The sequence below is a fragment of the Tasmannia lanceolata genome, unplaced genomic scaffold (assembly GCF_043159265.1).
Source record: "Tasmannia lanceolata isolate RefF3 unplaced genomic scaffold, GAP_Taslan_0.1 ptg000015l, whole genome shotgun sequence".
NCBI classification, from domain to species: Eukaryota; Viridiplantae; Streptophyta; class Magnoliopsida; order Canellales; family Winteraceae; genus Tasmannia; species Tasmannia lanceolata.
The window spans coordinates 24,686,895-24,712,366 of NW_027518692.1; the positions used below are offsets into that span (position 1 = coordinate 24,686,895).

The 25,472-nt window shown below is 37.1% G+C and overlaps 3 protein-coding genes across 6 annotated transcripts; 2 read left to right on the forward strand and 1 right to left on the reverse strand.

The window, feature by feature from the left end:
* Positions 1-432: 432 nt before the first annotated feature.
* Positions 433-19,471, reverse strand: LOC143845623 (Tetratricopeptide repeat (TPR)-like superfamily protein). 4 transcript variants are annotated; one of them, XR_013234482.1, is made up of 20 exons: positions 19,187-19,471; positions 19,011-19,085; positions 17,834-17,953; positions 17,705-17,745; positions 15,885-16,096; positions 12,469-14,417; positions 8,511-8,726; positions 7,716-8,393; positions 7,355-7,590; positions 6,683-6,893; positions 6,386-6,541; positions 5,765-5,922; positions 5,480-5,672; positions 3,524-3,921; positions 3,132-3,312; positions 2,796-3,034; positions 1,754-2,417; positions 1,234-1,309; positions 793-1,122; positions 433-682 (listed from the first exon to the last, which is right to left on the reverse strand). XR_013234482.1 is itself a non-coding variant. In XM_077354006.1 (19 exons), exons 1-19 carry the CDS (start codon positions 19,190-19,192, stop codon positions 887-889), a joined length of 6,045 nt encoding a protein of 2,014 aa, XP_077210121.1. In that variant the 5' UTR covers positions 19,193-19,471; the 3' UTR covers positions 433-886. The 4 variants fall into 4 exon arrangements, 3 of the variants coding, with proteins under 3 accessions (XP_077210121.1, XP_077210122.1, XP_077210123.1); XM_077354006.1 differs by having other exon boundaries at positions 433-1,122; XM_077354007.1 differs by having other exon boundaries at positions 433-1,122; positions 2,805-3,034; positions 19,187-19,470.
* Positions 19,472-20,722: 1,251 nt separating this feature from the next.
* LOC143846764 (uncharacterized) lies at positions 20,723-23,283 on the forward strand. The gene is made up of 3 exons (XM_077355321.1): positions 20,723-20,826; positions 21,966-22,337; positions 22,429-23,283. The coding sequence occupies exons 2-3, from the start codon at positions 21,966-21,968 to the stop codon at positions 23,050-23,052; spliced, it is 996 nt and encodes a 331-aa protein (XP_077211436.1). The 5' UTR covers positions 20,723-20,826; the 3' UTR covers positions 23,053-23,283.
* A 91-nt stretch (positions 23,284-23,374) lies between these two features.
* Positions 23,375-24,685, forward strand: LOC143891881 (uncharacterized). The gene is made up of 3 exons (XM_077396382.1): positions 23,375-23,630; positions 23,737-24,132; positions 24,240-24,685. The coding sequence occupies exons 1-3, from the start codon at positions 23,375-23,377 to the stop codon at positions 24,683-24,685; spliced, it is 1,098 nt and encodes a 365-aa protein (XP_077252497.1).
* The last annotated feature ends 787 nt before the right edge of the window (positions 24,686-25,472 follow it).

Here is a 25,472-nt window from a genome sequence, read left to right on the forward strand (position 1 = left end):
GTGGGGCCAAACTGTGTTAGAAAAGAGACTAATAACTAGTACCTATTTGATAGTCATCATAGCAAAATTAAGTCAGTGGTTCTCTTGGGTCCCAACTTGGACTAAGCATGGCCCACAAATCGCTCTAATCAAAAGCTTAACTGGTTTATCAACATCCAAGGGGCAAAAATCCATCGATCAGACGATTAGGATAATCTAATCCTAGCCATGGGCCATTGATTTCTGGAGCATTTGAACATGTGACCAATTCAATCATTAATCTAAATCTCAACTGTTCATCCATCAGGATGATTAACTGCAATTACTGGGGTATCACCAATTCACAATTGGTCGACCACTGGAACAAATAAAGGATCTTACGCATGTGTACCTTAGATCAATTGAAAGGAAGAATACAGGATGTCAAAGCTAGACTCATTGAGATAATCAGGAAAATGGAAAAGCTAATGACTTTGAGATTATCAGGAAAATGGAAGATTATGACAAATTGTTCTTCACTGTACAATAATACACTGGCAAAACAAAGATCTTTCAGCCTCTCAAACCTGTTTTTGCATGCAGAGTAAAATAATAACAGTGGGTTATTATTTACAAGAGACTAGCAGTAGCAAACCAACGTTCATGTACCATGTTGCCAAGACAACGCAAACTTCTGTAATTCAAATCTCCAATTCCCTTCTTCCTAAATTAGTCGTGTCGCCAATCATGATTAAAATAGAAAATTAATGTTTCACAGAGATAATAGCTTTCTTGTGAGATGGTATTAATGGAGAGGAAAGGAGAAAAACTCACATTGATAGATATGCCAGAAATCCTATACATAGCCAATGGAATGGATAATCTCATAGAACACAGCTGATTATGGATGGAGGTTGGTAACAGCAGTTTAATCTGTATCCTTCTTTCCCTCGTGCCCATTTTGAATAATCCTTTCTGCATTAGTGTTGTTGCACGGATGGAGGGGCGAAATAGCCGACACAGTTTTTTGGCCTTCGGTGGAACAAGATGCCATGTTTGAGCCATGAACGCCATCTCCTTGCAAATTGGATGCCACGGCAGTTGATGGGTTATCCTCAGCTTCACCGAATTGATCTTGATTGGTTCTCTCCTTCCCACCACCACCTGTTAAAATTGTTGTATTTCAACCCAAATCAGTATTTGTAAGCGCAGAGAAAATGACTTAAATAACTGGAAACCACGTGAGTAAATTTAAGGAGGTAAGACCACAGAGACCTGTATGAGGAGTACAAGTGGGACCACTCGTGTGTGGCAAAGCAGACGATGTTGCAATCCCCCTTTTCACCCTTGACTGCATTACCCAATTTTTTTTACCCACAACAAACCCCACTTCACGTTAGGAAAAAGTCAACCACCCCTATAAATGAAACTCATAACAGATCTAAGATTACAAGACTATCAAGGTTTTAAATGTCAGTTTCATGGAAATTTAGACCAAAATCATTTAAACATTTGACAGAAATTTCGGTTTTTTTTTTTTTTAATTTCCACTGAAAAGTATAAAATTTTGCAGGGAATTTCAGCCATTTCGGTGGAAATTTCGGCAATTGAAGAGGAAAACCTTAAATTTTGATGGCAATTTTTAACATATGGGTAGAAATTTTGTAAATAAGGGTGAAAAACAACCAAAATTTCGGGGAAATCATGTAAAAATCCGATTCAATGTACTTTTGGTTTCAGTCCAAACTGAAATTTAAATATTTCGGCCGAAATTTAAAACTATGAAGATTATCACCTTTGCATTTTCTTCGCAGTGCTTTACAACGGCCAGGATGTTCAAGTAACGACCATGAACCAGCGTGTACGCCCATAAGAGAAGCTTCCGTGGGATGCTAAGATCAAGGGTGTCGACACCATCTATGGCTGGTGGGCATGGTCCCTCAGCTGCTAAACGAGATGGTCCGATGTAAAGGTTGATACCTGATGGAAGGGTTCCACAAGGGCTCTCCCGATAAAAGTTGTAGGCACATCTCAGTAAAGAGGCTGCAGCCTCTATATTTTCTTCCGTAGCTTGCTTGATTTGGACATTCTTGATTTTGGACAACATGTGGCTCCACTTCATTTCAAGAGCTTTGGGATGGGTTGGGTCTCCAAATTCTGATGAACTCCATAGTTCATTGGCTTGTATATCAACATAAAGAACCATGCCATTTTCTGAACCACAAGTAACAGGAGTAGGATCTTGTGTGTTTGGGTTTTCAACATGTAATGGTGTTATCAGGGCCAAACTAATGAGAATAGAGTGACACCAAGCCACGGACGCATGCTTACATATCTTGGCAAAGTTACTATTTGACAATTTTGGATTTTTGAATCGCTTTCGAATCTTCTCATTTATTCCTTCTAGCGTCTCCAATCTGACATCCCTCTCCAATGAGTGGATATATCGGTGGATGTAACTGCCATAACGAAACTAGCCATTTCAAAAGCTATGTCACAAATATCGTTCTCGGGAATTTCTCAGCATATGAAAATCTCGGGATATATTAAAAAAAAATCGGGTTTATATCAGGAAAAAATGATAAAAATAAAATTATTTAAAAAATTAAAATTTAAGAGAAAATATAAAATATAAATATTGTAAAAATATCGTGATATTATTGCGGTATTTTAGGATAAAAATGAAAATATCGCTATATTTTTAAAATCTCGGGATTATTTCAGGATTTTGTTGTTCTATCAAAATGCCACAATAAAAAACGTGTATCGGAGATGTTTGCGACATAGGTCAAAAGTGAACACCACCATATCTGTAATCATAGGAGCAACAAACTCACATGACATACCTGTAGAGGCTGTTTTCTGATAACTCTGGGCTATTCATTTCAGGTAAACTACTTTTATCAGTCCATAAGTTGCCATGCTCCATGAACAAATTGAACATCCTTTCCAGCAGAAGGTCAAGAGAATTCACAGAACCAGAGCCAAGGGTCTCAGTATGACAGATTGATAAAGTCAAGGCTTGAATGTACCTTGTAAGCGCGACCGGAGCAATATCTTCCAGGCACAAGGAAAACTTCATGGAAAAGGTAAATTCTAAGTAAGTCTTTGACAAAAGTCATTTGAACGAACAACATTTTATATGGAAGATCTATGCTAGACTAATTTATTACCCTCTTATCGGTTCGAAGAGATGTGTAAGCCCGGTCAAGAGTACAGAAGTCTCCAGTCCTCTCTAACAGGTTCAAATAGAGCATAGTATACTTTCGAATACAAGTAATAAATTTTCGAGAGCTTTCTGGTAAGCTGATTTCCAGACCCCTTTTGCTTCCACCAAGACCTGGGGTTTTCCTCCTGGCAAAGTGCCAATCAGAAAAGTAAACTATAATTAAAAAAAAAAACAGAAAAATAAACTGAGTGGTTTCCTAGGTGTTAAAGTGGAAAGTTACTTAGCCAGTATCAAGCAGAAGATACTTAGTCAGCAGTGTACAAACCAGATAAATGGTTAGTTACTAACTAATTGGTTTAATAATTGGAAAATTGAATAGAACGAAAACTTCCATACCTAGCTTTTTTCATGATACCATCAATCTCCCACATGTTAATTGTAAAAGAAGACCTAGAGGACCTGAAGCAAAATGAAAGTTCATCCTTCGCCCTCTCCAAGTCCCCACTCTCACCTCTTTTATACAGTCCTTGAGCAAGCATGTATCTTGCCTTATGAAAATGTTTGAGCTCCCCTTCCACACAGACTTCAAGGGCTGAAAGACAATCACTATAAAGTATGTGCCAAGCCTCTTCTATTTTAGAAAATTCTGGTTGGTTTTTTGTCTTTTCAGAATCTGATCGAATGGTCCCCCCCTTAATAACAATAGGCAACTGTTGAAGATCATTATCAGTCCATCCAAACATACTCCGCACACATTCCTTCGCAGATTCACTGAAGCAATATGCAGTGACTATCTGGAAAGGGCATAAGGAATAATCAAAACAAGTTTCTAGATAAATAAACAAAACTGGTGCTTTCTTAAAATTGTAACACGGCTAATCATAGAACTGAAAATTTGTACATCATTATCTGTAAACATTTGAAATATGAAAAATAAAACAGAATATATAAATCATGAGTACGTAAAGATGTCAACAGTAGAAGCAATGGAAGATTTGATTGCCACAAAACACTAAACACAAATGAAACAGGAAACAAATTGAGAGCTATTGAAATGATATCTAGGGAAAAGATAGCAGCGAGACAATTATGCATATGCCAATATCTAATGTTATCACACGGGCAAAGAAGCAATCCCCAGACTGTGGAGATAGGCTAACATTATCAACAAAGTTTCAGATCGTGGACATGTTGGCTGACGGTGGCGTGGGGAGAGAATGGCTTTTTTAGGGGAAATCTCATCTCTGACCCCTTCGCAAATGTGTATTTCTGTTTATATATGTTCCTCGTATCTGTTTCTGAAAATTTTCAGTTTATAAATAAAGTTTTCTTCATCGTTTGAGACAAAAACAGATCTGTCAATATCTGTCTTTCCACATTCACTTAACCAATTATGACTTGGATAAAAAAAAATATGGTCCAATGTTTTATTTGTAACCATGGGAAGAATCGATGCCCATCTCTTTTTCCATAAGGAAAACGGAATACATATGACGTTGTAGGCAGACCACTAGATTTGGTTCCCAGTTAGCAAGTCACAACTACAGATTGAGCGTAGGAATTGGGTTGCTATGGGTGGAGTGACTTAATTAAAAGGGTAATTAAGAACGGAAACAGGGCCAAAGAAGCCAGAGGCAGGTGCTTTCGGAATCCCTTCCCTGACCAACCGAAAAGCGAAAGTTAAAGCAACAAAAACAAAAATGAAGTGGCGAACAGATGAAAAAAAGGGAAAGAAACCAAAGATAATTGCTTCAGCACTATTATGGGTGCCCACATTGTACACCGCTTCGATACTATTAAACCTTGCATACATAGTCATATGCACGCATGTGGCAACTCATATGATCTTCCCAATTTTTTGTTGCACACTAACATAAACAATCTTTGATTATTCTGACTGACATAGCAAGAGATTATATAAAATTGTTTAGAAAATATTTGGAAGTATATGAACTTCCACTTGAGAACTGTTGAAGTATAAAAGATTAGATAACACCATCTCTAACAGCTTAAGCTTTTGGAGTAATTGGTAGTTTCACATCGTATCAGAGCAAAGGTCCCGAGTTCAAAACTCCTTGACATTAAAAAACCACATTTAATGGCCAACCCAAAAGAAGGGCCAAATGTGCCACATGTAAGCCAACCCTAAAAAGACTGACCACACGTGAGGGGGAGTGTTAAAGTATAAAAGATTAGATAACACCATCTCTAACAAATTAAGCTTTTGGAGGAATTGGTAGTTTCACAAGAGCAAAAAAGAAGATTTGAGATGATTCTTCTATTACTGCAAATACCCCAAGAAAGATGGGGAACTCCAACGGGGGATTAGATAAGAATGGTTAGACTACTAACCTGGAGGGCATCTAGTTTCTGCTTTTCACATGTATAGAGTAACTTCAAACGCGATGCATGCATCCTGTACACAGGATCTACGGCAGATGGGTTCAATGTGACAGCTTTGCTATAGTATGATAACGCCTTTTCACACGGATATCCAAGCTTTTCACAAAGTTTCCCCAAGTAGAATGCATGTGACCAATCTGGCCTACAATTCAAAAAGAATATTAAAATATGCCGATCAAATAAATGTTAGGTAAACAAAGGAATAAAAGTATTGATTGAGATTGGATTAAGTACTTCTGCTGAAAAGCCTTCATAAAGTGTTCCATTGAATTCTGACAAAGTATCGTCCAGGATGCATCCTTTGTTGCTACAACAGACCGCTGATCGTAAAATGGTACAACATTCTGAAGGCTATCGTAATATACTAGAGCCAGCAACTCATGTATCTGGCTCTGGAAGCAAACAGAAAAAATCAAAATTTCAACAACTCATACATAAATTTGACGGTGTGCATAGAATCTGTCACAAATATTATTCTCGGGAATTTCTTGGCAATGGAAAATCTCAAGGTATATTAATTTTTTTAGTTTTTCAGGTTTATATCGGGAAAAAATGATCAAAATAAAATAATTTAAAAAATATATAAACATATAAATTGAAGAAAAATAAAAAATAGCATAAAAATATCAGGATAATATCGTGATATTATCACAATATTTTATGATAAAAATGAAAATATCGCTCTATTTTTAAAACCTCAGGATTATTTCGGGATTTTATCGTTTTATCAAAATGTCGCGATAAAAACATGGTATTTTGAAAATTTCGGAAATATTTGTGACATAGCATAGAGTAAGATTTTACTACTGAGCAAATGATTTGTCAACATTACAGATATAGTAATCAAAGTGAAACCTGCTGAACAGGTGTCTTTGCTAGAGCCAAACTCATTAATAAACACCGTCGGCTCCTCCTTCTACTGGTTTCGACTCTCCGAGGCAAAGTGGCATGCTTTCTCCATTCTACAACATTTATGTGCTTACTGCCATCATTCAGCAACAGGTCTACCTCCTGTTTTGATACCGAAAGAATTTTCTTCAAAAGATAAAATAATGTGACCGGGAAAGATGGCCAACACATAAATGGTTTTTGGTCTTTCTACAGGACTCAAATGGGAAGTACACAACAAACATTAATATATCTTATTCTTACCTCGTCATAAATATTTGCCAGCCGTTGCCAGCTCTCAAAGCGTAAAGGGTTGCACAGTAAATCGTATTTGAAGAGGTTTGCATTTTGCTCAACAAAATCTTCCCCTTCTTTGGTAAGTACAAAGCCAGGCCATTTATCAGTTGCACTCATTTCTTCAGCTTGAGCTAGAAAATAATACAGGTTGCCATAAACCTCCAAATATGGCTCAGAGCTGCAAATAAATATTTTTTACACATCAAGCAAATCATGCACCGTCCCTAAGAATACAAACTGAAATTCAGGGTTCAGAGCATAATGAACTATGTCACTAATATTTCCCGATATTTTCAAAATATCGCGTTTTTATCGCAACATTTTGATAAAACGACAAAATCGCGAAATAATCCTAAGATTTTAAAAATATAGCGATATTTTCATTTTTTATCATAAAATATCGCGATAATATCACGATATTATCAAGATATTTTTACAATATTCTTATTTTATATTTTTTCTTAAATTTTATATATTTATTATTTTTAAAATAATTTTATTTTTATCATTTTTTCCAGATATAAACCCGAAGAAAATAATAAAAATTAATATATCCCGAGAAATTCCCGAGAACGATATTTGTGACATAGATAATGAACAACGATAATATGAAATAAAGTGCACATAATATATGCATACCTCCCCGCTGATACTGTTTTGGAATTTTTGATGCCTTTTCCATTAGGAAATATTGAATCGACAATAGATTCCAAATTTCCATCAGAGCCAACCACTTCAAAGAGCTTCTCTTCACATAAATCAGGATTATCTAAGAACTTCTCGATAGCATTTTCTTTCAACATGTCTTCTGGTGGTTGTGGAAAGTGTTTACGTATGGCTCTTAATACTCTTCGAAGTTTAACCAAGCCAGATCTCTGAGACAAAGTAATATCAAGCAGCCAAATAATGGTTAACAAAGTTAGAGTGTTTTGGGATATTCTCAAGAATGAAGCAATGAATTGCTAAGATCTTGTACGGAAAAAATATAAGCAACACTCACAGATGAAGCTTTTGCATAAGGTAAAATATATTGAAACACATCAGCACATTGCTCCTTGGTTTGGTAATCTCCGCGATTAGTGTTTTTGTGTATGGCTAGATCGTCTTCATAAGATGAATCTGAACCACATTTAAGATCTAAACCATATAAGCAGAAAAAACTCTGATCCAAGGCGTTCTCAATTCCCAATTCGACCGTTGTCCGTTCAACATCAATAAGATTGTTTCCACATTCAACAACTTCACTGTTTAATTGTTCTCCTTTATGATGCAATTTGTTATCGGCACCATCCTTTCCATTTTTTACTCCTTCCCCATTCTTATCTAGGCCTTCATGGGCAGATATGCATTCAGAAGTCATTTCATCAGGAGCATCCTTATCAAGAATTCCAATTTCCCCCTTTTCAACCCCAACAGTCCCCACATCCAGCACAGTATTTGATTTTGTTCCATTCAGAAATATTTTCTCATTGCTATTATGGGAAAAGAAGTCATCATTTTGCTTCATTGCCAACCCTCTGTTTGAAGAGTGAAAACTAGACTTCAATTTCATATCTAAGGCCAACAAATGCTTGATCGCAAACTTGAGAAATGTCCCTTTCTCCCCTTCACTATCTTTACCAGCACAACAAAGGCCATGTTCAGCAAGCAATTCATGGATTGCCACAATTAATTCAACCTGATATTAAAAAAAAATGAATCATTTGAAACAGATCCTTGAATGATAAATCATAAAATTTCATTGAAAAATTTAATTCAATGAGACACATTTCTTCTAATGCAGGGTACAACTTACTTGAGTTTTCACAGGGATCGTTGGATTGAGATGTTGAAGTTTGCAGAATGCAACGGCTGCATCTAGAAAGCATTGGCTTTCAAGTCGTTCGGCTTGATTTTCCATTCCAAAACCAGAGGGTTTTTGGCATACGAGAACTCCCACAATATTACACATAACTGTCAAAAGCAAAGACTGGATATCAGCAATGGTGCTCGCCAGGGCATTGAGGCCATCCTGCAGGCAAAAAGTTACAGTTAGTAGCATGTTAGATAAAATTGAATCATGTCATTTATATATACATTATATATGGAAATAGAAATATATTAAAAAATGAAATTACAACAGTGGTAGAGATGGCTCCACACATTACGAAGCTCTATTTACACCCTCAAGCGCCAACCAAATGGCAAAGTCAATAAACTCTCTTACAATATGAACAGAAGAAACATCTAAACCTCTACTTATAACATCAATTTCATCCACTTATATTTGCAACCTCCAAGATCCAAAGGAATGAAGGGAGGCTCATTTAATTGGGTTTGAGAGATTGCCCTCTGCGAAAAGTGTACCCCCTATCTCATTAAAGAAGGTTTGGAGATCCATAAGAAAGGCACTCAACTTCACCTTGTTCAAATTTCTGACAAAAATAAGCCTGAAAACACCTTCAAAATCTCACTTGTCGTTCTAACACTCCCCCTCCCCTGTTTTGGGCAGCCGGTTCTCTTTAGAACTACTAGGAGAATTTAATTTAATAACATCGTGTGGAGGAAGAAACCTTTTTTTGGGCGCTCCTTTTCTCTCTTGGATGAATCGGGAAAAACCAAAAAACCCAACCACCGAAGGGTATATTTCAAACCTTTTGTGCTACCGTAAAATGAATAGAGATGAGGTTGCTTGATCTGTTTCCTTTAGAAAAACATACACATTTAACAATAAGCTTTCCATTTCACTTTGTCAAGTGTGTTGATGTTTTCAATCATGGTCATCCGATTAAAAGCTTGAATTGAAGGATAAATTAGAACCTTATGAGCTCTAGCGAATGAAGAGATAAAATAATCCTCCCCAAAACGTGACCTAAAGAATGACTAGATCAATGTTACCGAGATCGCCCTCCCACTCTCCGACCCACAATCCGGGGTCGCCGACCCCAAATGTGGGTCATTTTATACCGGATCACCAAAAATGGCAACACAGGCGACCCGCGGGAAAGGGAGAGATGCATAGAGGAGGGGAAGAGAATAAAAAAACAACTCTCCTTCCTAGCTTTAATCAAATCATATTGGCGGCCGAAAAAAAAGAAGAAACTGAGAAGCGGTAAAGAGGCTAACCTGAAACAAATGTTGCTCCTACAAAAACTTCCATTGATGATCACCAATCGAAATACAATCCATGTACAGTAATGTAAAACCTCCCTCGCTGCTTCCTTGCTTTTGTAGAGAGAGGATTTGTAAATGGCATAAGAGAGGGGGGAGAACCGTGGAAGGCATGCGGCCACTTAAAAAACCCTAAACAAAAAATCCGACCATAAGCCTACTGATATTGGCACTACAAGTTTTAACCTCTTTTTTAAACGGTTGTCAAATGTTATTGCCTTTCCCAAAAACTGATATTGGCACTACAAGTTTTAATCTCTTTTTTAAATAGCTGTCAAATGTGATAATCTTTCCCAAAAACAGTGAGCGGCCACCAGTTGATATGCTTGACCGTCATATTTAAGATAATGCCACTTTTCAAAAAAGAAAGAAATATTTAAGATAAGGCCTGACAATGCTTTAGCATCTTTTGGCATAACATTAAACAATAGAGAGAGCACCAGAGCGACCCGGATTAACGCTCCAAACCGACCCGCAACCCCATATAGCGAACCAACTTAGCCTACCCTCATCATACCGTGTACCGGGCTACCATCGTACAGTGTACCAGAACGAACCGTGTTCCAGGTAACCATGGACTAGATCTGATGATCATAAATCAGCCATGAGACTCCCCACACCAAATCCTCCAATAACTAGCTGGATTGGAATGTATGTTGTTAGAATGTATATGCTTGCAGGGATGTATATAATCTATATATGGCTCACTCAACCCCTCTTGTATTGTTGAATAGAATCATTCCAGCCTCATTTTCTTTCTCTTCTCTTTCATTTGGAAATACTAACTCTATTCTTCCTCTTTCAATATTCTTACTTTCTCATCTCATTCAATATTCTTTTGTTGTTAGAATGTATATGCTTGCAGGTATGTATATTTGTAATCTATATATGGCTCACTCAACCCCTCCTGTATTGTTGAGTAGAATCATTCCAGCCTCATTTTCTTTTTCTTCTCTTTCATTTGGAAATACTAACTCTATTCTTCCGCTTTCAATATTCTTACTTTCTCATCTCATTCAAAATTCTTTTCCTTCTATTTTCCTTTGTATTCCACTCAAAACCCTAAATCTAGAACTCAAAACTCCTAGATCTACACCAAAAATCCCTAGATCTGTATCTAGAAATCCCAGAGTAGACTACAAATCCTTAGATTTATATCAAAGATCTAGACTTTGTATCCTTAAATCTAAATCTAGAAATATTAAATCTAGACTTCAAAGTTCAAACATATGAAACCCAAATACATGTGGAGGCCCAATGTACCATGCCCAAGACTCGTACCAGATACTTCATGGATCCTCTTATAATTCAATGTAGCTAGCATGTTTCAAACACTTGTCACTCTGTTTGAATTAACTACTATTCTTTTGCTTGTGTCGCATATTTCAATTACAGCTGAGTATGCAACTCTTACAAATGCTATTTTAGATTTATTATCAATTCTAACTTGTAGGTTAAATCAAGTTAAGTGTTATGGTATTTAAATTATGCAAGTCTAGGGCCTTATTGTGTGGTATGGATATCCGTATATGTATCTGTATTTGTGTCCTATATTTTGAAAATTCCTAAGTTGTCCCATGTCTGTATCTGTATCCGTGTCTGTACCTGGGTAACATATATGATATATATTTTTAAATGATTATATAAATATAATAAATAGTCTGACCGTATATTTTCTTTTGGACACTCCAATAATAAAAGATAATCTAATAATCCATAATTTGAAATATTTTAGCAAGCTTGTAACCAGGCCGACATCTCATTGAGTCGTGACTCAAAATGACAGCCGTTCATCTCGTCATCGGGTTCCTGTATTTTCCACTATATCATATTAAAGCAAGTCTGGGAAGACCACACGCTTGGTCATTCTGTTTGACAATGGAAGCAAAGAAAGAATATCACATCATTTGAAGACTAATAGGATAGTAAATAATATGAAATTAAAATCTGAAATAGAGATATTGAGGACAAATTTAAAATTAAAATTATTCAATATACGAGGCATTCAGTGTTTAATGACTGTTGGCAATGCCCATATACAAGCTCAACAGTGTTTGACTAAAAACTACTCTTCCTTTTTTATGGGGACCTATTGACTTATATTTGGGCTATACCATGACACAGCAATTACATGTATGATGTATCAATTTTGATCACCTCGTTTCCTTTGTATCGAGTGGTGGACCACATCTCTTGCTATCTAGAGCCAAGTCACAAATATCGTTCTGGGGAATTTCTCGGCAAACGAAAATCTTGGGATAGATTAAAAAATATTTTTTTTTTCAGGTTTATATCAGGAAAATGATAAAAATTAAATTACTTTTTATTTAATGGCAATACAAATAAAATTACTTTAAGATATATATAATCTAAGAAAAAATAAAAAAATATCATGATGTTATTGTGATATTATCGCATTATTTTTCACGGTAAATAGGGATTTTATCGTTTTATCAAAATGTCGGGATAAAATTGCTATATTTTGAAAATATCGGAGATATTTGTGACATAGATCTAGAGTTCTTGAATCAAAGACCATTGGGCTGAAAGAACATGATTACAGAAACATGCCATTTTGGAATAGGAACACAAGGTCAGCTTACAAAAGATTCATTTTGATCGATGAAATTCTTCACGTGTGATGCACTTCGGAATATTGCCTTAACTTCTTCTGCGACAATGTGATTCCAATGCTTTTGCATGTTCTCTACAGAATCTAATTCAAAAGCAACAGTTGTTTTTGACATTGAATTTTTGTGGAGAGCTTTATGTGAGGCCGGCAATACCATACCAGCTGCCACAGTGAGTATATGTAGCTTCCGACGGTGGCAGTTTAAATACGCTTCAATCTCCATGGGCTTTGCATTTTCACATGCTGATATTAAAACATCTAAGGCCAATAATTCAACTGATGTAGCCCCTTTGTCTTCATTGTAATCACCAGGTAACAGATCAAGATAAACATCTTTAGTGTAGAGCAGAAGTGGAGAAAGCAACTTTACACACTCTAAATACATTCCTTTCTCAATCATTTCACCGGTGGTTTTTTTCAATAATGAATCAACTTCCAGCAAGTGAATTTCATGCATCACTCTTTCAACAGTTAACCCTCTAACAAGCTTGCAATGAGGCAAAGGGACTAAACCTTGAGTATCATTCTCACTTCTTTCACTTTTTAAAAGTGATAAACAAACACAAAATTCTTCATAAGCTTTTCCCTTATCACCAGAAGAAAGAGACAAACGACCACTTAACCAGAAAAACCGAACCCAAAAGTTGCGTTTATTGGTTAAGAGAGAATTATTCACAACAGTTTCTTGGCAAGAAGAGTTTTCTACGTCTAATATGCTAGAATTTTGAGAACTACCATTTGAAGAGATATTTCCATACCCATCCATAAAATCTAAGTGTGTACCCATTCTAACGGAACCATTCGTTTCCAGGTCGATTTTTGAATTAGTGTTCATATTATACGTCCGAGTCAAGTGAGAAGGGCAATCCAAAGCAACCAACTCAATGACTTTACAAAGATGATAGGATGCCTCACAGAAGAAATGCGAACACTTGGATTCATTGCCACAACATGATCCAACGTCAAAGTACAGTTCAGCAAGAAAAAGGTTACATTCAGCGGTTCTATCCTGGCCCCAATGTCTTGTGAGTTTCTCTAACTCAAGTAATTTAATGTAGATCTCCTGATATGGTAGATTTTTATGTGCAACCTCTTCTAATAGCAGATGGGCCATATGGTAAGCACCATAATTGTTCGAAGCTTCCATTATAAACCCTCTAACATCATTACACTCAAGATCTGACAAATTTCCCACAACACCGGAAGGACCAGGAACAGAATAAATTTCAGCACAGTCAGGATCTTTTGCCCCCAACCTATCAACAATAAAAGGTTCTAGTGATTGAAGGACAACTTTAGACAAATCCTTACTGTTAGCAAAATCTGACTCTTCTTTCCCTGGTTTGCGACTTCTAAGACGAGTACTTCGCCTTTCTTGAGGATGTTCTTCAAAGCCATAATCACTGGAAGACACATTTTCACAAATTGCAGTAGTACTCACTTCTTTCCCCTCTAGAGAATCCATAACAATTTCTGAACTCAAAGGTAAGTGTATACTTATTCTGACATCACCGTACCTATCCATTTTTTCAGTAAAGTGACTATTTTCTGATGTCTCAGAACTACTCCCCTTCGTTGGAAGTAAAATGCTTAGGACTGCATCTAAAAGAGCTGGCCAAGATGCCTCTGCTAATTGCAATTCTATGTTCTGATTACGCCTTTTTGAAGTGACATTCTCATCTATATCATCACCTGTTGATTTTCTTTTGCCGGGAAACTTTAGCCTGACATGCTTTGGTTCCAATTTATCTATACCACGTGGTGCAAATGGAATTGGGTCTGATTCTTCAATGGTAGCTTTGACATGCAAAGCGCGAGTATGTGATGGCCAATGCCTCAGTATTAGCTCTGCTACCGAAAGACATGCAACCTCATCACCGATAGCTATAAGTACTTCCAAGAGCTTCTCCATGCAGTTCCCTATTCAATAGCCAAAAACAGCAAATTCAGGATCGTGCCATGCTATGTCACAAATATCGTTCTCGGGAAGGAAAATTTTTGGGATATATTAATCTTTCGTATTTTTTTGGGTTTATATCGGAAAAATGATAATATAAAATTATTTAAAATATAAAATGTGTGTGTGTATATATATATATATATATATATATATATATATATATATATATATATATAGGGAAAGTGATTGTGAGCGACCCCTCATATAAGCTTATATGAGGTGACCGCTAAGAACATGGTGGGCCCACATTTTTGGGGTGATCCAAACCGGTCATTTGATAGGCCCTGACGTAGATAGGGGGTGCCCAAAAAATCAGCTCCATAGGATTATCCCAACCCTTTGAACTGTCGAGGTGAAAGAGGGAAAATGGGCGGGTATAAATTTGCCCACTTACCCGTCCATTTTCCCCTCTTTCACCTCCACATTACGAAGGGTTGGGATGATCCTATGGAGCTGATTTTTTGGGCACCCCTTATCTACGTCAGGGCCTATCAAATGACCGGTTCGGATCACCCCAAAAATGTAGGCCCACCATGATTTTAGAGGTCACCTCATATAAGCTTGTATGAGGGGCCGCTCACAATATATATATAGATAGATAGAGAGAGAGAGAGAGAGAGAGAGAGGAAAAGGAGTGTGCGGTCGAGCGGCCCAAACAAATGGGTCCCACATTTTTTGTGCTGATCAAAACCATTCATTTGCAAGGCCCCATCATAGATAGGGTGTGTACAAAAAATCAGGTCCATTGGATCATCCTAACCCCTCCAAAAGTGGAGGGCAAAAATGGGCAGATTTGTGGCAAACGGTGTCTGTCCATTTTGACCTCCACAAATGGATGGGTTAGGATGATCCAATGGAGCTGATTTTTTGTACATACCCCATCTATGTAAGGGCCTTTCAAATGATTGCTTTGGATCATCCTAACAAAGTGAGCCCACATGAGTTTGGGGCCCTCGACCGCACCTAAGCTTGGTGTGGTCGACCGCACAATCTTATTCCTCATATATATATATATATATATATATATATATATATATATATATATATATATATTAACATAAAAATAAAAAATAAAAATATTTCATAAAATATTGTGATATTATCGTGGTAAATGAAAATATCGTGATATTATCTTGGTAAATGAAAATATCGCTATATTTTTTTAAATTATCGGGACTATTTCGTGATTTTGTCGTTTTATCAAAATATCGGGATAAAATCATTATATTTTGAAATATAGGAGATATTTGTGAGAGAGATGCCATGCACAATTCAATGTGCATCAATCTAATACTACAGCAAGAAAAAAGAAATAACCAAAGAGATGGATTGATGCAAGCAATCACTAATAGAAAAGTAAGCTTTAGTGAAACATCATTTATGCATAATCATTCAAACAAAATTGGAGAACTGGCATACGCCCTTACAATTGTTGGGGCTGCAGAAAAGTCCTTGTTCAAATGCCCACCGTGAAATACTCAATAATCCCATGGTACACGCCAATGTTCCCAGTTGGTTCCAGACTACTGAGTCTTTAGCATCAATCTCTACAGCCTGAAGATAGCAATTGAGAGCACTTTCATAATGCGCCGGACCTTGTTGAAGGAAAACAGAGGCAAGATTCTTCAATGATAGAAACCTGTAGAAAAAATATCAAAAATGAAAAACTTTGTAGATGACAATGGGTCACACCAAAGAACTGTGGTGTTATCATCTTGCAGAAATTCTACGATAGAGTAGAGCAAAATCAGCCATCTTACACAATGTGATCATATAATGAGAATGAATGACTTATGACCCTATGTATGAACCCTCTACATGACCATGCAATACTCTCTAGAAATATGGTAGAAGTTACAATCACCTATCTTGCTCCACTAATATCTTTGACAGAAGTCTCAATATAAAATACATAAATCTGCCCCGAAAATGACTATATCTCCAGCAATTATGGTCATTGCATACGTCAAAAGAGCACTATATTGCTTCGTCAACTAGACTATTCAAATAGTACACACTACACACAACCCAAAACCCACAAATGTCATACAAAACAATGTTCATGAGGAATCCAATATAAAATATCATATAGACTTCTTGGAAAAGATCACCTTCAGGTCACAGCTTGAGTAATTTCAGGTGTTTCGGGAGAAGGATAAAGTCTAAAGCAAGCCTTAAAATTCATTCCACTACTAGATAGAAGATAGAAGACTATTTGCCAATCACTGTACCATTTACATTGTAAGTTATGTACCTGCTGCAGTTGTTTGAGAGCCTAAATGAATGAACACGCATCAAATATGTTGCGGGCAAAGTAGAACTCACCCTTAAAGCTAGCCGTTAAGGGGAGGGTGCCGAAGTCCTTATAAGCACATCCACATCTCTACACTTTTCCGATGTGGGATCTTGCTTTTGTGTGGAAAGATCTCCCCTCCATGCAGAAGCAACATGGACAATCTCGCCCCTCCATGCGGCGGCAATGTGGGAACTACGATATCTTCTCTGAGGGAATTTCACCATCCTTGGAGGCACACCGGGGTTACTGAGATCTTCCTCGAGGGATTTTTCTATCCTCGGAGGCACACCCATGTTACCACGCCCTGGCTACGAGGGAATTTCACCGTCTTCGGAGGCACATTGGGGTTACCGAGATCTTCCCCGAGGGATTTTTTCGTCCTCAGAGGCACACCCGAGTTACCACGCCCCAGCTCTGATACCACTTGTTAGGGCCCGAGTAGAGCTCACGCATAAAAGCTAGACATTAAGAGGAGGGTGCCCTATAAGCCCATCCACATCTCTACACTTTTCCGATGTGGGATCTTTCTTTTGCGTGGAGCCCCCCAACAAAATAAATTGTGGAATCAGTCATTTCAAAGTATTAAAAAATTGCATATGTGTGGTGTGCTTTTGAGGCAGCTAGGATACACAAATCAAAAGTTTTGACAAGTTTTTAGAACCGTTGAATTCATAAACTGGACTAGTTCAATTCCTCAATCATCCATATAACTGCATTTTGAGAAGTCAAGACTTACGTTTCATCCAATAAGTATTCGATCTCATTGTGGATCAGCAGAAAACAACAATCCAGTAGTACGCCAAACTAACATTGGGCATCCAGGTTATAAAGTGCCATAGATGATATTAATTACATAATCGATATACAAATACGCTTTTTGATGTTACTAATATTAATTCAGTTATAATTCACACATTACTAAAACCAGAGCAATAAAGTAAAATCCCAAACCTGAGCTGTAACAAATGGCCATCACTCGCATTATTATCCACCTAAAGACAAATGGATAAGAGTAGTAGTGAGAAATTAACTAAAATGATAATCACAAACTTCAAGCTTTTAGCTGGAAGCAAACGGTACCTGAGCACTCAATATGAGAGGATCTTTTAGAACAGACTCCAAAAGTTCGCGGGCTTTCGTGTATTCTTTAGCTTGTAACTGAAGAAGTCCTTCATGGTAAGTTTGAGAAAGATGAAATTCCTATAACAATGAAAAAAGAGTTGTTACAATAAGTATGTAATCCATATTATAGAATCTATCATGACAAAATCACATTAACCGGTTTATGTGAAAACTGCAATCTGGGTGTGCAAATAAGGGAAATCAAAGCAAAAGGACATATTTTCCTTTCGATAGTTTTTTTTTTTTTTGTTGCAATTTACTATTAATATGGCAGTCCTTGTCGGCTGTAAATTTTCCAAACTCAAGCCCTGTTTTACTGTTTGATTTCCCTCCCAAACCAAGAGGGAAAGAAAGGTAAAGGAATAGGAACTGGTTTTCCTTTCCTTCTACTTCTATACTATGTATTTCCAAAGGGACTCTAGGAAACCAAAAATAAGCAAACTGGGTAATCATAATATCTAATGTTATACATTTAGTCAGTCATTTTGAACTGTTGCCTATAATAATGCAAACCCTAAACTCCAACACCAAATTGGTGCAAATGGTCCTAGCTGATGTAGACAACCCCACATCTAGGCTCTTAAATATCAACATAATGAAATATAAAGCCCTAGAAACTAAACAAATGGAAAACTTCTAAGGATGGCATGCGGACAAAGGTCGGATCACATCACATAGTTTTTGAGCATCTAAATTCAGCAACTAAAAATACATTTAATTATATGTTAGGATTGTCCTTGTTGAGTACTAAGTCTGTGCAGCAAAGGGTTTTGTTTGGTTCCCACAAAAAAATGGTAAGAGTTGGGAACATAGTCTTAAATTTCGGCCAAAATATTACATTGAATCAGAAAAGTACATGATTCCGCCGAAATGTCCCCGAAATTCCACCCTCATTTACAAAATTTCCCCCAAAATGTTAAAGATTTCCAGCGAAATTTTATACTTTTCAGTGGAAATTCTAAGCAAACGAATTTTTATCAAGGCTTTACAAGATTTTGGCCGAAATTTCCACCAAAAACCGACATTTATATCCTTGGAACTTGGGAAAGGAAACTGAAATCTAAAAGGGCTCAAATGCAAACAGGATGTACATACAAATGAAGAGTAAGAAAGAGAGAAAAAAAAAAAGACTAGCCTGAGCTTCTTTGGTAGGAGCAAGGGGCTCCCACTGGCCTTTTGAGTCTGTATCATTGATGGCTGCAATGGAGAACTGAAAAAGAAAAATCCAATCAAACAAAGTTCAATACAAGAACCCTAGAGCGAGTGAGAAAATAAGTAGAATGGGAATTGAATCACTATTCAAATTCATACCACCATCTTAGAATCTCTCCTTCAATATCTTTTGCTATTCAAATTTCTAGGGTTTTTCAAATTTGGGATCGTTTTAAAACGACGTTCTTGTTCAGGTAGATTCGTGTTTTCCTTCAGCTTTCTCTTCTTACAACAATAAAACCTAGAATTTAACGGTCTTTCTTTCTTCTTTTCCCTCCTTTTTTCTATCTCTACTTCTTTGCTTAACCCCTTTTCCCTCTCTTTGTTTCTTCTGCTTCGTTTTCCTTCCTTTTCTTCAGTTCTTGCTCTGGGACGGGGGATTTGGAGGGTAAAAGTTATTATGCCAGTGACCGAGAATGCCCTTTTCAATCGTCCAATTCTACGGCTTGCCCTCACTTTATAGCCATAGGGACATAATTAATTAATTATCATCACTGTAAGGGTGTTTTAGTCATAAAAGGGAAATCATATTTCCAATCCCTTTTGCAGCATTTCCACCTTTCTAATTTGTCTTTTTCTAAAAAAATTGGTTGGATTTTCACCTATTTTGTCTTTTACTTCATTTGCAGAAAAGGACAAACAAAATGGGTGAAATTATCAATAATTAGAAATGGAATTGTTATCTTGTGTAAGCCCCTATAGTCCGCTATTTTTCAAAAAACACTGCACGGCTCGCACCATAGGATGATCCAAACTGTCCATATTATAAAAACCACTATAGATAGGGGGTTGAGAACTTGAGATCATCCTATGGAAATGATTTTTGGGGCACGACGTATTTATGTTGTGGTCCATGAAATGGAGAGAGCTTGGAACACCCCCATGTGTAAGCCCTGTGGTACTTTTCGAGAAATACTGAACTATACGGGCTTACACCCATGGTTTCAAATTTCAGTCTCGGAATGCGGTCCTCAAATTTTGGCCAAAATCCGACCAAACCATTAAAATTAATATTTTATTCAATACCAAATTTCAGCAGAAATTATCGAAATTTCAGGCAAATATTAAATAATTAAAAAATCGAGATTTTGGTGAATTTCCTTATATTTCGGAAAAAGCGAAATTTCAAATAAAATTTTGGTCGAAATAATGTAACGTTTCGAGTATCCCGAATTTTGGTTTCGGGGGATTTCGGTCGAAATTTAAAACCATACTTACACCATATAAAATCTCTTAGAAATGATCCACTAATTTGTACATATGCATTGTTCACGTGGCACACTTTAAGTGATCTTGACCACATATTCTACATGGGGATCTAGTGCGTGTTTGGAGTACCGTTTAAAACCCCGTTTGGCGTTTGAAACACCGTTTTGGAGCCAAACGGCCGTTTGGGAGTGTTTGGGTGCGCAGCCACCGTTTAAAACGCAGTTTGAAACACCGTTTAAAACGCCGTTTGAAACACCGTTTTGAGGGATCAAAACGGCATTTTGCAAACGGAGGGGGGGAGGTCCGTTTGCAAAACGCCGTTTTGAACGGAGTTTTTGGGTTGTGGGTTTTTACATGTTTACCCTCACCAAACCCATTTTTACACCTTTGTTTTTCTGGCACAAGTTAAAACGAAATTTTTTCGATAGTTTTCCCCGACTCTCGCTGTGCTCCAAAAAGAAAAAGACACGATACTTGTCTTCAACCTCCAGACGTCTCCAAGCAACCTCTCTCTCCAAGCTTCATAGCAGGTACGGATCTCTCTCTCTTCTTTCCACTCAGTGGTTTTTTTTTCCTTTTTTTAATCTTGTGAAATCTCAGAAAATAGGGTTTCTAAAAACCCAAAATAGGGTTTTGTGGTTCTTTGGTTGTTGGGGTTTCTGTAGTATGTTTTTTTATTGTTCTTGTATCTGTGATTTCTCTAGGACGTTTTTTTGTGATTCTTTTGTTTGGTTTCTGTGGTGGTTAGGGTTTTTGTGGTTCATTTGTTTGGGGTTTCTGTGGTGGTTTTGTTTGAATTGATTATTTTATGAAAGCCTCTCTTCCTATATATCTTCTTCTTCTTACACTCTCTATGAAAGCCTCTCCTCCTGTCAGAATCACTTATCATTATTATGAACAGTGTTACACTCTACAGATCCAAAAAACTCCCTTATAAAGCAGTTTTATTTCATAAGGGTATCCTTCAGCAGAGTTGAACTCAATGTCTATTTGGGATGTGTTGTAACCCAACTTCATGTCATAGAACTTTGTGGAAAGAAGGTACAATTATCTTAGTTTGTGGAAGGAATTTGCTCATAGACATTGTATGAGGTAGATATTCTAGCCTTGGAAAGAACCCAACACAGCTGCTGTGTTGTTGTTGTACTTCCATTTGGACCATTTGTGGGCATTGGTAACTTTTTTAAGGGTGTAGCCAGCACTTGTGCTCCTTCCATAATAGCTATATTGGGTGTTGCTTTGTCTTTGATTGTCTGTCAATTGATTCTATGGCTTTTTGTTTGTTGAGTTTGTAGCTCTATCAATTCATTCTACTAGTTTAAGAAACTTTGGTAGCTTAGGCTGCTATGCATGAGTGCTGCAAACACAGATCACAATCAAACGATAGTATTTTTGAAATATGATAATAGGGTTTCGAAATTTGTAATTTTTTTTGGGGTTTCTCTACCAGCTGAGTTAGGGTTTCGGATTTTGAACATAAATCTGATTTGGGTGCTTAAATGTGATTTAATTTGGGTGCTATTTTTGTGTGGTCTCAACCATCGGAAAACCTTACTTTGGGGCTTCTTATTTGGGTGCTTATTTAGCTTTTTGTGTTTATACTCTCTATTGTAGCTTGACCTTGTAGAGTTGTTTAGAGAATTTCTTGCTTACGCTTTGAATTTTTTAGATGGAAAGTGATCAAGCAAAAAAATCTTCTCAGACTACAAAAGGGAAGGCAAATGGAAAAGAGATTATTAAGAAAGCTCAATGGGACACTGATAGCCATTATGCTTGGATTGACATATGTAAGGACTTAGTTAGGAGGGGATTTAGACCCGGTTCACACTTGAGTAAGGAAGGGTGGGCGCTAGCAACTGATGGTTTTAATGAGAAGACGGGCAAGGGATTCACTAAGGAACAAATGAAAAATCATTGGGACTCGACTGAAAAGGAGTGGCAGTTGTGGCATTCTTTGTTGACCAGTGCAACTGGTTTGAGTTTTGATCATGCGAAGCATTGCATAGATGCATCAAACGATTGGTGGGATACTCAAATTAAGGTAATTAATAAACTTAAACTAAATTTATTTTTATTATAAGTTTTTTTTTCATTTCAGTAAAATGAATGTTTCTTTTTTTTATTTTGTGTAGAGAAATAAAAAGTATGCGTGCTTTAGGAGTCGAGCCTTGGAAAGGTGCTGGGATCTTGAGGAGCTGTTCTTAGATGTTTCTGCAACTGGAAGACTTGCATTTTCTCTTTCTGCAAGCCAAGTTGAGACACAACATAGCAAACCATCTACCCCATTTGATATAGAGGAAGAGGGAGATGAAGATGTAGGCACACCAGTATCTTCGAATGAGCCTGTTTATGGTGAAGATGAGACGGAACCAGATGTAGTAGCACGGAAGAAAGAGCCTAATGTAAAAGAAAGGGTTGCAAAAAGAAGATTGGTTGCAAATCATATTTTCAAAAACTTAGAGCGTCTCGCGACTGCAGTGGAAAGCAAGAGCACGACTACATCTGTCCGTATGGAGAAGTTTGATACTGACATGACTAAAATCGTGAGGCAATTAGCCTTGTTGCCAGGTTATGAGAGGGGGTCACTAAATTTTTATGCCGCTTGCAAATTGTTCAAGGTGAAAGAGAATCGTGCATTGTGGGTGGCTATGGAAGATGACAAAACAAAGATTGGTTGGCTACATTATGAGTTGGGAGTCCCATTGCAACCATCATTCGATGATGACGATGTTTACTATCCCCAGCCCATTGATTAGTTTTTTATCTGTTGGTTGTGAACTTGTGTTACTTGGATGTTGACAAGTGACATTATTTTTTATCTTGTGATCGATGGTTGTGAACTTCTGAGAGTTTTTTTGGCTATTGCAACTTGTTGGTTGTTACTTTTATTTTGAACTGGTTGGTTTTTATATGTTAGTTGAACAAGCTCAAGACAATGTATAACTTTTTCATTCGTATACAATTTATTTTGAACTGTTTTTACACTACAGAGGCCTGGAGCATACCAGTAACATCTTCCCTTGGTGTGCCATACGGGATTTGAATATGCTAGTTGTTGGTTTTTTATTTGCAGGGAATATGGATTCAGGAGATGGGTCAGATGCATCAATTGAATCAATTGACAGTGACGAAGATTATGATGATGAAGATTTGATGGCCATGGTTGTTGAAGGTGTACAAGATGCAATTAGGTATTATTCTATGTATTTTTGCAAGACACCTTGCCGAACAAGTAAATACACTGGGCATAAATTTATCATGGACCTATTAGATGGTGCACCAAACCGATGTTATGAGCAACTTTGTATGGAGAAACATGTATTTAGGAACTTGTGTAATTTATTCAAAACAAGATATGGGTTAACACCAACGAAAGCAATGTCTATTGAGGAGATAATGGCAATGTTTCTGATGACATTAGGACATGGCCTTTCTAATAGGTATATGCAGGAGCAGTTCTGGAGAGACAATTAGCCGGCAATTTCATAAAATCTTAACTTGTGCAATGCGATTTTCGTCTGATATGATTAAGCCAGAGCCTAATTACAATGATATTATTCCTGCATACATAAAAAATAGGGCAAAATTTTATCCATACTTCAAAGATTATATTGGAGCTATTGATGGCACCCACATTCAAGTGATTGTGCCTCAAGCAGAGCAAATTCCATATCGAGGAAGGAAAGGTTACACTTCAACAAATGTCATGGCATGCTGTGACTTTGACATGTGCTTCACCTTTACATGGGCAGGATGGGAAGATGCTGCTCATGACACGAGGATTTTTTCAGAGGCACTGCGTACGCCGGATCTTAATTTTCCTCACCCAAGGGGAGGTAAGTACACAAATAATACTATAAATTTAATATAATATAATATATAATATCTTACATAACTTTCTTTTCAAATTTTGATGTAGATAAATATTATGTGGTTGATGCAGGCTACCCCAATATGAAGGGATACTTGGCCCCATACAAGGGAGAAATGTCACATGTTCCAGCTTTTCGACATGGTACTCAACCAATAAGTGGTTCAAATGAGCAATTTAATCAAGCACACGCCTCTCTTAGGAATATTATAGAGCGCACATTTGGTGTATGGAAAAATAGATGGGCCTTGCTATCCAGAATGCCTAAATTCGATTTAAAGACCCAGATACAACTAATTGTAGCATCAATGTCACTGCACAACTACATCAGAAAGCATGCAAGTCGTGATGAGGAGTTCGATAAAGCTGACCATGATGATACATATATGCCTACTGTTAATGTTGGTTTGGGTTATGATCATGCTATGGATCAGAATGATACATTTGACTATGCACGTGATGATGCTTTCATGGGTTCGGTTCGGGACCGCATTCGTGATGAATTATGTGCTATATAAATTACTCATTGTGCCACTTTTTAAATTTATTTTTTTGTGAACAATAGTATAACTATTTATGGCAATGATGTTTAATTTTAATTGTGTTGAATGAGATCCTAATGACCTTTTAATATTGGGCCTAATGAGAGAGTAGTTGAGTTACATTGAGGCCAACCAAACAATGCCCTTTTTGGTCATTTTACCACTAAAACTCCGATTTGGGGCATTTGCAACCAAACACACAATACCTCCGTTTGCCGTTTAAAACGCCGTTTTAATCTGGCCAACCAAACACCAAAACGCCGTTTCAAACGCTATTTCAAACGGTACGCCAAACACACCCCTAGTAGGCCACCTTGAATTTTGCCAATTGTACATGTGGCAACATATAAAAGGTGATTACATTCACATCTTTTGTTTACCCTACATATTAGACGAAAATTAGTTGAAGGGTAAACAAATGCAGAGCCAAGTATATTCCTCTATAGTTTAGCCTAGAATAGGTTACCTACTCCTATTTATCCTCACCAGGATAGACCCTCGGTGAGAACCCAGTTTGATTTTATTCATTCTCTACTCAATCCCAATCGTGGAAGATAAGATCCCATGTTACATTGTTTCTCCTTCGTTTATGCTTCTTTTCATTGTTCGCTGCAACTTGATATCCATTTTAATGGCATAAAGGTATTGGTGAAAGAAGAGAGTGAGAAGAGGGGTTGGTTACTTGTTAGGCATAAAGGGAAAAATGCTCATGTACGAGAAATTCTTCAGTGGGCCCAACTTTTGGTTGATCCAAGCCATACAT

What these genes read in the sequence shown, in the direction of transcription:
- LOC143846764 (XM_077355321.1), top strand. Translation starts at nt 21,966, where the DNA reads ATGGAAAGTGATCAAGCAAAAAAATCTTCTCAGACTACAAAAGGGAAG. An exon ending in GGTGGGATACTCAAATTAAG is followed by an intron (nt 22,338 to 22,428) that starts GTAATTAATAAA and finishes TATTTTGTGTAG; the next exon opens with AGAAATAAAAAGTATGCGTG.
- LOC143891881 (XM_077396382.1), top strand. Translation starts at nt 23,375, where the DNA reads ATGGATTCAGGAGATGGGTCAGATGCATCAATTGAATCAATTGACAGT. An exon ending in ACATGTATTTAGGAACTTGT is followed by an intron (nt 23,631 to 23,736) that starts GTAATTTATTCA and finishes CCTTTCTAATAG; the next exon opens with GTATATGCAGGAGCAGTTCT. An exon ending in TTTTCCTCACCCAAGGGGAG is followed by an intron (nt 24,133 to 24,239) that starts GTAAGTACACAA and finishes TGGTTGATGCAG; the next exon opens with GCTACCCCAATATGAAGGGA.
- LOC143845623 (XM_077354006.1), bottom strand. An exon ending in AAAACAGTATCAGCGGGGAG is followed by an intron (nt 6,894 to 7,354) that starts GTATGCATATAT and finishes ATTTATTTGCAG; the next exon opens with CTCTGAGCCATATTTGGAGG. An exon ending in GGTATCATGAAAAAAGCTAG is followed by an intron (nt 3,313 to 3,523) that starts GTATGGAAGTTT and finishes GCACTTTGCCAG; the next exon opens with GAGGAAAACCCCAGGTCTTG.